At 49.8% G+C, this 14,424-nt stretch overlaps 2 protein-coding genes and 1 long non-coding RNA gene across 4 annotated transcripts in view; 1 reads left to right on the forward strand and 2 right to left on the reverse strand.

Annotated features, from left to right (window-relative positions):
• The window catches only part of LOC125721541 (NACHT, LRR and PYD domains-containing protein 6-like), a 166,540-nt gene that overhangs the window by 109,471 nt on the left and 42,645 nt on the right, over positions 1 to 14,424 (reverse strand). The window lies entirely within an intron of this gene.
• LOC125721536 (uncharacterized) lies at positions 151 to 6,642 on the forward strand. The gene is made up of 2 exons (XM_048997462.1): positions 151 to 6,397; positions 6,586 to 6,642. The coding sequence occupies exon 1, from the start codon at positions 151 to 153 to the stop codon at positions 5,014 to 5,016; it is 4,866 nt and encodes a 1,621-aa protein (XP_048853419.1). The 3' UTR covers positions 5,017 to 6,397; positions 6,586 to 6,642.
• On the reverse strand, positions 8,110 to 14,238 carry LOC125721568 (uncharacterized). The gene is made up of 2 exons (XR_007385829.1): positions 12,268 to 14,238; positions 8,110 to 8,400 (listed from the first exon to the last, which is right to left on the reverse strand). It is a non-coding gene; the product is annotated as an uncharacterized LOC125721568 (long non-coding RNA).

Here is a 14,424-nt window from a genome sequence, read left to right on the forward strand (position 1 = left end):
TCTTGTCTACCCTGCATCGTAATTGATATCCCGCAGCCAGTACTACCATCCTGCAGCAACTCCTACAGTTTTCCCAGGGGAGTGTGGCCCCCCTTTTCCACATTTGTTGGTCCTTCGAGCCGGATTTCGAGTACTTACTGTGGAGACAAGATGGATAGCTCCCAAAGTGATGATGACGCTACTCAGATTATGCGACCTCGACGTGCTACCCATCGGCCATTATACCTCGATGATTATGAGGTTGGAAATTGCCTACCGCATAGATCCTCCCTACCTCTAGAAGTTTCCCATTGCAAGGATGGCGAAGCCGAGGGGCTCAGAGTAGGCATGGAGAGTGGAAGGCAGAATAGAGCAGCTCAATCCTACTCACCAGCATGTGATGCAATGAGTAATGTTAGTGGAGATACACCCATAGAAGATTGGAGCAGATACTATGGAGGAGCCAAGGAGACACACGCCCGTGATGGTGCATACCTAGAGACCCTTCAGAGCCTCCAGGATGAGATACGGCAGTTGAGAGCTGAACTGAGACAGAGGTCCAGGGACGAACCCTCAGCTACACTCTGTCACTCATCAGTCCGCCAGCGTGCAGAGCCACTATTACTAAATATGGCGACACCTGCGGAGCATCCTCACTCTGTGCCACCAGTACCTTTACCACGCACCATCTTCCGACGGAGAATTACCCTGACACCTTCTTCAGAATCGTCTACTCCAGCTCCACGTTCACCATGTCAGCCACCTACTCCTCACCCTTTACCTTATCCACCCCAGTCCATTCCACATATCTTCCACAGCCCAACAGATCCAAACTGGGAGCATGATCCGTATATTGGAGCAGACATGGAAGAAGTCACTACAGAGGTGAGGCAGAGAGTCCTTCCTGATCAACGGAGCACCTCCATCAAGCAGCACCAGTGGGTACAAACCAAACCCACCAACCGAAGTCCCTACAGTGCCCTCCTAGAGTGCAATGACCCCACTAGATACAGTCACCTGGGGCCACATCACATTCCTGTAAGAGGTACAGTAGACCAACGACATGGCAGGTCTGTCCCTCATTATGCAGCAGAGCAGTACCCACCGGAAGGCACCACCTATTACTATCAACAGCATGAGCCTTTGTCCGTGCCCCCACGCAAGCGTTCACAACCAATCTTTGAAGGATTGATGCCCCCTGCTGCCAACACCAGATGTTACGTGCCTGCTCGACCAGCAATGGTGAAGGAAAGGACCTACCGAGGCCCTATACCAACTATTCCTGATTTCACTAACAATGACCCAAGTGAATTCGCACGACTGAAGATAGCTTTAGAGAACCTCCTGCCTGCTGATAGCACTGAGCTGTTCAACTATCAGATTTTAGTGGATCACCTAAAGTTAGAGGAAGCCCGCCTAGTGGCCGATTCATTCATTAACTCCCCTACCCCTTTTTCAGACACTATGGCAGCCTTAGATGAGCGCTTCGGCAAGCCACACCAATTAGCGCTGAAGAAGATAGCGACAGTGATGGACCTACCAGACGTACGCCGTGGTGACACAAGTACATTTGAGAGGTTTGCCCTCCAGATCAATGCTCTTGTGAGTATGCTCAAAACCCTTGGTCCAGAAGGTGAAGCTGAGCTGAGGTGTGGGTCAAATGTAGCTCGCCTGCTGACTAAGTTACCCCCAGACATGCGAGCTAATTTTCGCCGGCATGCGTACAAGCCACTAGGAGCTGTACACACTTTAGGCGACCTTGCAGAGTGGCTGCAATATGAGTGTCACTGTCAGGGTTATGACGGGCTGACTAAAGGGACGGTGGTCGAATCATCTCGGGACAGGAGAGATCGACGCAGAGAAGATAAACCGCCGAGAAGAACAGCCACCATTTTACATGGAACTGAAGAGGTCATGGATAAAGCCGCAGAGCTGGTGCACACTCGGCCACCCAAACCAAAGAAACCTAGCTCAAGGTCCTACTGCCCATACTGTGACAGTCCCGAGCATTTCCTCAGCCAGTGTTCCACATTCATGACGTTCACTAAAGAGCAGAAATTTAACTGGCTGCAGAGCAATAAACGCTGTTGGCGGTGTGGCAGAACTCACCAGGCAGCTCAGTGTACCCTCAAGAAGCCCTGCAGCATCTGTCAGAGGACACATCTACAGATCCTTCACGATGTGAACGACAGAACCGCTAGGGAGGGATCCTGCCTTGTAAGCTCTGCCGGAGACACTCTTTACCTGAATCGACCTCCAGAAGGGAGTAAAGTCCTACTAAAGGTTATCAGAGTTATTCTGAGTAACGGGAACAAGAAACTGGATACCTTCGCTGTGCTGGATGATGGATCAGAACGCACGATGTTGCTTCCAGCAGCCGCCCACCAGTTAGGGTTGAAGGGTCATCCAGAGGACTTAAGCCTACGTACCATCCGCCAAGACATCCAAGTCCTGCATGGGGCAGCAGTTTCATTCCAGGTTGCTTCCGCTGTGCTACCCCAGAAACGCTTCCAAATTCATAACGCCTTTACTGCAGCACAACTTGGCCTAGCTCAACATTCCTACCCCATCACCACTCTTCAGGAAAGGTACAGGTACCTGAAAGGTTTGCCACTGCAACCCTTCCACAAGGCAAATCCACTTTTGCTTATTGGAGCTGACCATCCCCATTTAGTCACTCCTATAGAGCCAGTGCGTCTTGGGCCAAGAGGAGGGCCAGCAGCAGTCAAGACGAGGCTAGGATGGACACTGCAAGGCCCAGCTAAAGCCTTAGATTTGGAGTCCCATTCGCAAGAATGTCTCTTCACCAGCTTGAGTTCAGACACAGCTGAGCTGCTTCGTAATGTGGAGAAGTTATGGGAAATGGATACATTACCTTATCGGAATGAAAAGCTGTTAACCCGTTCTAAGGAAGACCAGGAAGCAGTTTATCTCCTGGAATCTAGGACCACCCGTGTTGAGGTTGATGGCACATACAGATATGCTACCCCACTCTTACGCCGCAAGGGTATGCCCTTATTCCAAGCTCCTGCAGAAGCCGTTCTACCACTCCTGAGAACTACAGAAAGGCGTCTTGCTAAGAATCCTAACCAAGCAGCAGTCTATCGTGCTGAAATAACCAAGCTAGTGGAAGCAGGCTACATAGCAAAGTTACCACCTGAGGCAGTGAGAAGCAAGGAAGAGAGCTGGTACTTACCGCACCACATGGTACAACACAATGGAAAGTACAGGGTAGTTTTTAACTGCTCATTCCTGTACAAGGGCCTGAATTTAAACAAAGCTCTGTTACCTGGTCCTCAGTTGAGTTCGTCATTGCTTGGAGTGCTGCTCCGGTTTAGAGAGCATGCTGTCGCAGTCAGTGGTGACATCCGCAGCATGTTTCACCAGATCCGACTTCTACCAGAAGATAAGCCAATCCTTCGTTTCGCATGGCGAGATCTAAAAAGCGAGCGAGCTCCTGACATCTATGAATGGCAAGTGCTTCCATTTGGAACCACATGCAGTCCATGCTGTGCTAGTTATGCGCTGCAAAAGCATGTTCTGGACCATAGTGAGCCTGGTGACAGTGTCCGTGTAGCAGTGATGAAGAGTTTCTACGTAGATAACTGCATACAGAGTGTATCCTCACCAGAAGAAGCCAAGGACCTGGTCGAGCAGCTACGCATACTCCTCTCAACAGGAGGATTTGACATCCGTCAATGGGCAAGCAATGTGGCTGCAGCGGTGAGTCATCTCCCGAAGGAGGCACGCGCAGAAAGCACAGAGCTTTGGTTGTCATACGATAAAGTTGACACCCCTGAACCAGCATTAGGCCTTCATTGGCACTGCTCTTCAGACACCTTAAGGTATAAGCATCGCTTAGTGAAGTACACAGAGCCCACTATGAGGAATATCTACCGGATATTAGCTAGTCAGTATGACCCTCTGGGCTTCCTGATTCCGTTTACCACTAGGGCTAAGGTGCTAGTACAGCAACTGTGGGCTAAACCCAGACAATGGGATGACCCACTCCTCCCAGAAGATCTCCTGTGTGCATGGCGGAAATGGGAGGAAGAACTTAAGCAGATACCTGAGGTCTCTATCCCAAGATGTTACACATCCCAGAGCCTGAATCATCCTGAAGTGAAGAGAAGTCTTCATATCTTTTGTGATGCATCAGAGCGTGCATATGGATCAGTGGCATACCTGAGATCAGAGGATAACTGTGGCCATGTAGAAGTAGCTTTCCTTATGGCCAGATCCCGGGTTGCACCAAAGAAACAGCAGTCCATGCCGAGGCTGGAGCTATGTGCTGCACTCACGGGAGCACAGCTCCTCAGAGTACTGGAGAATGAGCTCACTCTGCACATCCAGGATAAAACCCTGTGGACAGACTCAACAACAGTGCTGAGTTGGTTGCAATCAGAGTCTTGTCGGTTTAAAGTCTTTGTAGGGACTAGAATCTCTGAGATCCTGGAGATAACAGATGATAAGTCCTGGCGGTACGTTGACACAGCTTCGAACCCTGCAGATGACATCACGAGGGGTAAGCGACTCTCTGAATTGACTACATCCACTAGATGGAGCAACGGACCACCCTTCCTACTCCAGCATCCAGATAAGTGGCCAGTAGCGCCTATCACAAACCCACCTGAGGTCACTGAAGAGCTGCGGCGGGTCGTCTTCTGTGGAATTACTGGTGCCACGTCTAATCCACCTGTAATTAACCCGGAGCAGTTTGATTCATGGCAAGGCCTGGTGGAGGCTACAGCCCAGCATTTAATTAAGACAGCCTCCCCTGAGCGCTCCCTTACAGCAGAGACTTACATAGAGGCGGAGCACCTCTTATACAGTAGAGCTCAACAGGACAGTTTCCCGGAAGAATTCCAATTCTTAAAGGCCGGCAAGCCAGTACCCCCTAGCAGTCGTCTGCTCACCCTTTCTCCAGAGTTTGATGAGAACCACACAATCATCAGAGTAGGTGGTCGATTACGGAAAGCGCAAGAATTAGAAGATACTATTGTACACCCTGTAGTGATGGATCCTAGCACCCAGTGACTCGTCTTCTAATTAAGGACTACGATCACCGATTGTGCCACCCTGGTCCAGGACGTGTGTTTGCTGAGATGCGACGTTCTCTTTGGATTCTGAGAGGACGTGAAGCAATTAAACGACACCAACGCACCTGCATTGGTTGCCAAAGATGGCGTGCCAAGGCAGCACCCCCAAGAATGGCCGACTTACCCCCTGCACGCCTACGACTGTTCAAGCCAGCTTTCCACTCGACAGGAGTAGACTGTTTTGGGCCGCTTACCGTGAAGCTCGGACGTCGTCAAGAGAAAAGGTGGGGAATCATCTACAAGTGCCTCACAACAAGATCAGTTCACTTAGATCTCCTACCAAGTATAGACACAGATGCCTTCCTCATGAGTTTGAGGAGGTTTGTGGCTAGAAGGGGTACACCCGCTGAACTGTATTCAGATCAGGGGACGAATTTCCGTGGTGGGGAAAGGGAACTCAAAGAAGCCTTTCAGCTTATGGGTCCTGAGCTGCGCCACCAATTAGCTAAGCAGAAGATCTCATTTCATTTCAATCCCCCGGCCTCTCCTCACTTCGGAGGTGCATGGGAGAGGGAAGTTCGATCTGTGAAAGTAGCACTCCGTTCCGCTCTGGGCAGCCAAACTGTTACAGAGGAGGTTCTAGCCACTGTCTTGATAGAAGTGGAGGCCATTCTGAACGCTAAGCCTTTAGGATACACCTCCTCCAGTATTTTAGATCCTGATCCAATCACCCCAAATCACCTCCTCATGGGGCGGCCAGATGGTTCCTTACCACAAGTTGTCTACCCAGCAACTGAGCTACTGAGTTGGAGGCGGTGGCGCCACAGTCAGGTCCTTGCCGATCGTTTCTGGACTGCCTTTATTAAGGATTACCTACCTACATTGCAGTACCGGCAGAAGTGGCATAGCTTGGTACCGACTCTTGCAGTTGGATCAGTAGTCATGGTAGTAGATCACCAACTTCCCAGGGGCGACTGGCCGATTGGTCAAGTCACTAAGGTATTCCCGGGCAGCGACGGCCAAGTACGGACTGTAGAGGTGAAGATCAAGGACAGAGTATACACGAGACCTGTGGTGAAGTTGATCGTCCTCCCTGAGCTTCCATCTGATGAAGAATCCCGACCGAGTACCATCTAGAGCCTTAGTTGTTCTATTTATGCAAATATGCCTTGCATATTTGGGGGCGGCAATGTTAGAAAGGCTCTTGTGTCTTTAAGAAACGGCGGTGCGTGCAAAGGACTATGGGTGCACGCAGGACTAGAGCGCGGGAGAGCCGGAGAGATAGGTAGCAAGTCAGCGAGCGGTAACTTATAATTAGTTAACTTAGTTGTTCCTGAAAGTAATAAACTCCGTGGGTTATGTATGCGTCACTGATGAACGTAAGTATTGAGTTTATTGAATAAGTTGTAATTATCGCTGACGAGTGTTTTGTTATACCTTAGGAAGGTATTTACGTTGATTTCCTATCCAATCATTCCCTTTACTTCGATTATGTATTGTGTTGGTGTGTTATGGTAATGGCTTTTGTAAGCATTGTAGTAACTGGTTTTCCGCTTATCTGTTATAGAACCATACATACATCCATTAATACGTACAGGAAATAAAACTCATAACAACCTCCCTCCATCTTGTCTACCCTGCATCGTAATTGATATCCCGCAGCGAGTACTACCCTCCTGCAGCAACTCCTACAGTTTTCCCAGGGGAGTGTGGCCCCCCTTTTTCACAGTTATTGTTACTAATTAAGCCACATAGATAATATCCCCCCAAAACCCTACGATGTGCCGCAGAGTCCGTGTCCATTTTTTGCATGAAACTGAGCTGATCATTTCCTGCCTGTAAACGAAAGTGAAATTAAGTGTCGAGATTTTAAAGGCAGAGTCGAAAGTTTGTCAAGAAATACTTTATCAAGATTCTGGAATAATTTAAAGATATTCTATGTTTCAAGGTAAGACTATAATAATAAAATGAATATGTTTTACACAGCCTACATATATAGCGGGATTTAAAGCAGCAGATTTGGCAAAAAGAGACAATGTCACGGTTTTTTCGGTCTGGTGAGAACAGAATACTTAATCCTTGGCTTCTTATTTCAAATGTAATGAGAAATTTGAGTGTTCAATATAATTAAACATTAAATATACGTCCGTACAGCACAGTAGGTTACTGTACGTGTATCAGAAGAGTTTTCGAATTAACATCAATAATATTTAATTACTTACGCTCAGCCATGAGTTCGCCTAATATATGGTGCTGCGTAAACATGGACCGGGGCGTAGGCTGTAATATTTTGAAGCTATATTAAGTTTTTCCTTTTTAAAGTGTTGGGGATTAATATGCTAGTGTGCCGAAACATCCGGGTTAAACATTTTATTAAATCAAAGGTTTTACCACGGATCTGTTCTGTGTTCTCCAATCTGAAATGTTCTGATTAATTGACTGGCTTTGCAGTCGTATTTAAACTGTTTAATGCAAATAGTACGCAAGTCTGATTTTAATAATCGGTAAAGATTAAGTCAAACGCAACCCACAGCGCAGCTGAATGACAGAAGGTGGTGTATGTGTGTATTACACACACGGGGTTAATTGTGTTGTGTGTGTGTGTGTGTGTGTGTGTATAAGTGTGAGCTCTTTATTATCAGTCCCGAAAAGGGCGCAGCAGAGCCATCAAGCAGGAATAGGCCATAAGGTGAACATATAAAAAGTGGCTAGAAATCACTTTTCGTTCCCACGTCTGGGCACTACTTTTTTAATGAATTTCTGGATAGACAACAGTCTTATGGCTTCTATGTTAAAAGTTCTCCACAAAAAATACTGCAGTTTTTTGTCAGGATGCAAAAATGTGTATAATTAGGAATTTACAAAAAACGAAAATCTCATGCTGCTAGTTTGGCCTGTAACTTTATTAATACGCATTTAATCAAAACAAAATATATGTCAAATCCACATTTATACATGTAGCTACATATCTGAGACAAGTATTGGTGCATTAATCAACTCAATTTTGAAGGAAGACCATGAAATAATGCAATTTTTTTTTATAACGCACTTCAACTTCACCGATTGGCACCAAATAAAACTGAAGAACAAATTGAAACTTAAACATTTTTGTTATGTTTTATTCATTAAAATGTTCAGTAGGCACTTAGGAATCACACAAAATTAAAGACAAAAACAGTTTTTGGTCCAAGTTGGCTAAAATGACTTGAAATGCTGGACTGCTGCACTAATTTTTCAATAACGACAAATATTAAACATTTTACAGCAGCTTCATTACAGCTCAAATCCAAGTAACCTGTGACACAGATCACCTTTACTCATCACTACTATCCTTATCACTTTCATCAGAACCATCTTCACATGTAGCTCTTTCCTCTGTTTCCTGGAAAACATTTGTACAATTGAGACAGCGGCATAAATCTGTACAGGACAGATTTGCAGACATACAGGAACATCTTCCAGTCTCACATTTGCCTTACTTGCAACTGCAGTAGACAACCTGCAACACACTATCAGGGGCTGGATTTCTAGTCATCCACGTCACTGTTAACTCCCCATCCTCGAGGTGCCATCCATTGCCAACAGGTGAAGGGGCACACATTTTACCTTTCAGAGAATGTCTCATTATGGCTGCTTGGTAGTTTGCCCTTTTGCAGTGTTGGTACAAAGCATCACTTGTCGGAGGCATGGATCGTTCTGGCAAAGCTGATGATGCCATGCAGAATGCTTTGTATCGTGCATCGTTCAGACTTTTAGCACATGATTGGCCATATAGGTGACAGATATATTTGCAAAGCACTTCAAAGGTAGACTGGTCCAAATTAAAACTGCTACCCAGATTTCTAAATGCAGTCAAGTATTCCTCTTTCTCACAAGCAACAGAAAATGACTTTTTTTTCCCCTTGCCATAAAAGGCATTTGTAGAGTCACAGCCTGAGAAGGTATGTGTCATGCCCTGCTCGTCGGCTCCTCCTGTGTGCCACTCCTCCTGTGTGCCACGCCCCCTGCTTACCCACGTGTGTTTCCCGGATTGTACCCAGCTGTGTCTGCTTATTTTCAATCAGTCCTGTGTATTTCAGTCCATGTCTTACCCGAGTCCTTTGTCCGTCATTGATGTCAGTCAATTCATACTCAGTTCGTAGTTCCGTGTCCCCGATTAAACCCCGTACTTTGCCCCAATTTCTGCTTGTCTGCCTGTCCTTGCCCGCCTGCACGCACGATCGTCGCTTCGCCCGGCCGCATCCCGTGACAGAATGACGGACCATAAGAAAAGGAGGAAGCAGAGGAGAGGGAAGCCCCTGCCTGAGCCCATCCGACTGGGTACATGCTCCCTCGCCGACTCCTGGTCTCTCACTGAGGACGAGAGAGAGGGGCTCGTCCAGGGCTCCGTCCCTGACCCGCTCCATAAGGGAGTCCACTTCTTGGCGAGAGTCGGGGCTTCCAGCAGCGACGACAAGGACATTCCCTTCTCGTTTCCCGAGCTGGAGCCGTTCGCTCCGGATGAACTACCGCCCCTGCACCGGTATAATCACCGGCCCGAACACCTGGCTAATTGGGGAGGTATTAGGGCCGTAAGGGACTCGATACCCCGGGTCCCGAAGAGGACCGCGCCCGTCTCCCCCTCCCAGGACGTGCCAGTTCTGCCTGCGCTATCAGCGCAGCTCCAGCCTCTGCAACCTGCGCAGCCGGAGCAGCCATCACCACTGTCCGTTAGGTCTGCGCAGCTTCCTCCACCTGCGGCTTGCGCTCCCGTGCGGCCGCCGCCGCCCGCGGACCCCGCTCCCGTGCAGCCGCCGCCGCCCGCGGACCCCGCTCCCGTGCAGCCGCCGCCGCCCGCGGACCCCGCTCCCGTGCAGCCGCCGCCGCCCGCGGACCCCGCTCCCGTGCAGCCGCCATTACCGGCGGACCCCGCTCCCGTGCAGCCGCCATTACCGGCGGACCCCGCTCCCAAGCGGCCGCCGCTGCCTGCGCAGCCGCCTTCGCCCGCGGATCCCTATCCCGTGCGGCCTTCGCTGCCTGCGCAGCCGCCTTCGCCTGCTGCAGCTCCCGGGCAGGCGCCCCCACTGCAGCCGTCTGCAGCTCCAGGGCAGGCGCCCCCACTGCAGCAGCCTGCAGCTCCAGGGCAGGCGCCCCCACTGCAGCAGCCTGCAGCTCCAGGGCAGGCGCCCCCACTGCAGCAGCCTGCAGCTCCAGGGCAGGCGCCCCCACAGCCTGACCGTGTTCCTGTCCCGGCGCCCCCACAGCCTGACCGTGTTCCTGTCCCGGCGCCCCCACAGCCTGACCGTGTTCCTGTCCCGGCGCCCCCACAGCCTGACCGTGTTCCTGTCCCGGCGCCCCCACAGCCTGACCGTGTTCCTGTCCTGGCGCCCCCACAGCCTGACCGTGTTCCTGTCCCGGCGCCCCCACAGCCTGACCGTGTTCCTGTCCCGGCGCCCCCACAGCCTGACCGTGTTCCTGTCCCGGCGCCCCCACAGCCTGACCGTGTTCCTGTCCCGGCGCCCCCACAGCCTGACCGTGTTCCTGTCCCGGCGCCCCCACAGCCTGACCGTGTTCCTGTCCCGGCGCCCCCACAGCCTGACCGTGTTCCTGTCCCGGCGCCCCCACAGCCTGACCGTGTTCCTGTCCCGGCGCCCCCTCTCCCTGCTGCAGCTCCTGGCCCCGCTCCTGTGACTCCTCTGCCCTTGCCTCGGCGTCCTCGGCCCCGACCGAGGGTCATCATGTCTGTATCCCGTAAAGGGAGGGGACACAGACACAGGGCTGGGGTCCCGCCCACCCTGCCCCCTGGCTCGCCCTGCCTCGCCTGCGCTGGGGCTCGGTTGGCACCCGCGGGTCCTGGCCCTCCGGGTCGGCTGTCGCCTACGGGTCCCTCTCCGGTGCCTCGTCGCCCTGCCTCGCTCCCCCCTCCGGTGCCTGGTCGGTCGCCGGGGGGCTCCCCGACGGCGGCTCCTCGGTCGCCTGCGGGGCCCCCACCTTCGGCCCGTCGGAGGACGTCGCCGCCTGCGGCGGCTCCCCCCCTCGCCTTGCCTTCGCCCTGGCCCCTTCCAGCTCCCTCGTCCCCTTCCCCGGTGCTCCCTCCTGCTCCCTCCCTGGCCCCTCCGCGGGTCCCTCGCCCTGTCTCCTCAGCCCCTTCTCGGTCCCCTCCGGCTCCGGCCTCCCGGCCGCCTGCGGCCCCTCCGGTCGCCCCCCGTCGCCCGCTGGGGCTCCCACGGGCTCCCCTTTGTTCCCCCGCCTTCTCTCCCTTCTCTCCTGCCCTGGTCCCTCCTTCATTTGCTTCCCCTTTCTTGGTCCCGCCTGTCTCTGCTCCCCCTCGCTCTGTTCCTCCCGTCTCTGCTTCTCGTCCTCTGTTCCCTTCGTTCACTCCTGGTCCTTTTGTTCCCGCTGTGTCCCCTTTCCTGGTTTGTCTTTCTGCCTTCCCTGTCCTGTGTCAGCTCCTGTCTCACGTCCTGTCGCTTGCCATGTTTTGTGCCTCGGTCCTGTTTCCCGTCTCTCGTTGATGGTTCTGTTTTTTTTTTGCTCCAGGTCCCGGTTCCCGTGTCCCGTCTGTCGCCTCCTCCCTGGCACGCCCGGTGAAGCGCGCCTTTGGGGGGGGGTTCTGTCATGCCCTGCTCGTCGGCTCCTCCTGTGTGCCACGCCCCCTGCTTACCCACGTGTGTTTCCCGGATTGTACCCAGCTGTGTCTGCTTATTTTCAATCAGTCCTGTGTATTTCAGTCCATGTCTTACCCGAGTCCTTTGTCCGTCATTGATGTCAGTCAGTGTCCGATGTTCGTAGTTCCGTGTCCCCGATTAAACCCCGTACTTTGCCCCGATTTCTGCTTGTCTGCCTGTCCTTGCCCGCCTGCACGCACGATCGTCGCTTCGCCCGGCCGCATCCCGTGACAGTATGGATCCAAATAAGTGCCAAACATTCACTGTTGCCGAGAGCTGATGACACCTTACATAAGTCAATGATCCTCGTTTTGTTGCCAACCCTAGTGAAAAAATACAATCTGCATGGTAAATCTGGCTGCAGACTTAATGCAATCACTAGTTGGTCACTAGTCACTAGTAATGCCACATCAGTATCAGGGCTCTTGATGACTACAGTTTGGTGTTCCTGTGCAGCATGTTTTGCATGAAAAACAACCTGGTGTCACATTCCTCATGATCACATTTCAGATTTTCAACAGCACTGACAGTTTGTAAACCCTCTGTTACAGCCATGCAGTGACACAGGTCTCCATGTGTTATGTATAAATATAAGTCCTTACCTAAAATTGTAAGATCAGCGTCTCGCCACATTACATAGAGGAATTCTGCCAGTGCTTCTTTGTTTGTCCCATCCGACAGAAACTTCTTCCATTGTGTTGTGTCTTTTGATCCCGTCCATAAATTTTTACCTGTTGTGTGCCACCAACAGCTCTGCGTGATCATTCTACATTTTTAATACTAATTTCTGGATACTTGTCTATCACAAAATCTATCCGTGTACAGTTGTGCTTGAGAGCAAGCTTGACTAAGTACTGTAGAATAGTGTCAGCAAGCTCCCCGAAGGTACTTGGTATGGACTGAATGGCTTGAATGACTGCCATGCCATCAAAAAGTATAGCTCCATTTACTGGTACTCTGTCAACTAAACAGTCTCCACCTTTGGTTTCCAGAACATCCATGAGAGCTGATTTGTTTGTTTTTCCAAGAGAACCATCAGCACTTGATAAAGGATATGACACAGTTCCCAAGGAGTAGGAGAGAATTTCCCTCAAGTATATCTTTCTTCTTTGACCTATGACGAGCCGTCTGGAGAAAAGCTTCTTATCTGCACGTAGAATTACTTCCTTGCCTGCTGCAGATTTCTTATTTGTCTTGGCTTGATCACTGAATGTCTTTAGTTTTAGTTTTTTGATGGGAGCAAATACGTCAACTGATGGTGATAGCAGTCTTTGGTCCATAAATTCCTGAACAGCATTTTCCCCCTTTTCTGAAGCTGTGAGCAAATCCATCATAATTTCTTTAGCTGCAACTATTCCAGAGCTAAGACACACAATGCCATCTTGGTGTGAGTCAAAAGGATTCAGCATGGAATCTAGTAGACTTTGTCAAGAACCTGGTGTACTGTCTGTAACAGGACTTGTGATATCGTACTTCCAAAGACACACAGTCTTTGTCTTTAATATGCACAAGAATGCTAGTGTCTTCCTTCATCTCAGCTGCTTTGAGCAACTGGCCTGTAATAAATATGTATTTAAAAAAACATAACAGTTCTCACTGTTCATGCATATGTGTATGCAAAAACTGACTGCACTATAAACATTATAATGTATATGTAATGTAAATATTGATGTATTTGAAAGTTAGTTATGGTTCTCAGTATATGACATATAACTTTAAGTTCAAACGTATGCTTTATACCTGCCGACAGCGTCTCCGCTTGTGAAAGATTGTCCTTCTGGCGTTTGCCTGCCACAGTGATGTACTTGTCCGTTTTCTTGCAAATTATGCACAAAGCAGGAAGTACAGGACCCAAACAAGCTATCGGCAGTCCGGTACTGGACCTAAGTTTTTTTGTTGGGCAATACGTTGACGAAATACTATTTCCCGATGACACAGACTGGTCTGTGTTATGATCATCACCAGCTTCAGGGCACCGTGAAACTCGTTTCTCGGCCACATCCAAGCGATTTTTGTCAATAAAACGCCGGTAGCAAGTGGAGTGAAACCCTGCGTCTTCGGGCACACGGTCAAACTCGATTTCTAGACAATGTTTGTATGTTTCTGCTATTTTCTGACTCTCACCCTGCAAGTCAAGCCACCGTTTGATGCAGTTTCTAAATGTATCCCACCGTGTGCGTGTAAAATCCTTCGTTTCTTCTTTTTTTATGGACGTGAGATGCATATAGCATTTTTTATAAACCCTTTTACTGACTTTTGGTGGAGGTCTGACAATAATTTCATCCTCTTCGCTACTCGATAGTGACGACAAGGGCGCTGCCATCTTAGACCATGTTTACATGTCGTTCCGACGTTATGCCATCTCATTGGTCTAGCGGCAAGCACGTGACGCGAAGCCGCATCTCTCACCTTTAAAAAATGATTACGCGAGGATGGGACTATTGCCAACTTTATACACTTGTAAAAAAATAACTGCTGGATTACACATGGAGAACTTTTATTTTTTCATTCTATACCAATTGATCCTTTTATTGGAATAAAAAGAATGTAGTGCCCCATATATGGGAACGAAATGAAACGAAAAGCTGCTTCACCTTATGGCCTAATGTAAGAAATATGGCAGCAGTTTGATAGAGAGACATTATAACTGACTACAGTCACTGTATAGAATGTTAATCTACAATAGATAATGAATCCAATGGTGGATTGTCAATGGATGTCTGTGTATATTTTTACATGTCTGTTATTAATGATAATGC

The sequence above is a fragment of the Brienomyrus brachyistius genome, unplaced genomic scaffold, assembly GCF_023856365.1.
Source record: "Brienomyrus brachyistius isolate T26 unplaced genomic scaffold, BBRACH_0.4 scaffold34, whole genome shotgun sequence".
Lineage (NCBI taxonomy): Eukaryota > Metazoa > Chordata > Actinopteri > Osteoglossiformes > Mormyridae > Brienomyrus > Brienomyrus brachyistius.

Excerpts from the sequence above, each read along its gene's own strand:
- LOC125721536 (XM_048997462.1), top strand. The coding sequence starts at position 151 with ATGGATAGCTCCCAAAGTGATGATGACGCTACTCAGATTATGCGACCT.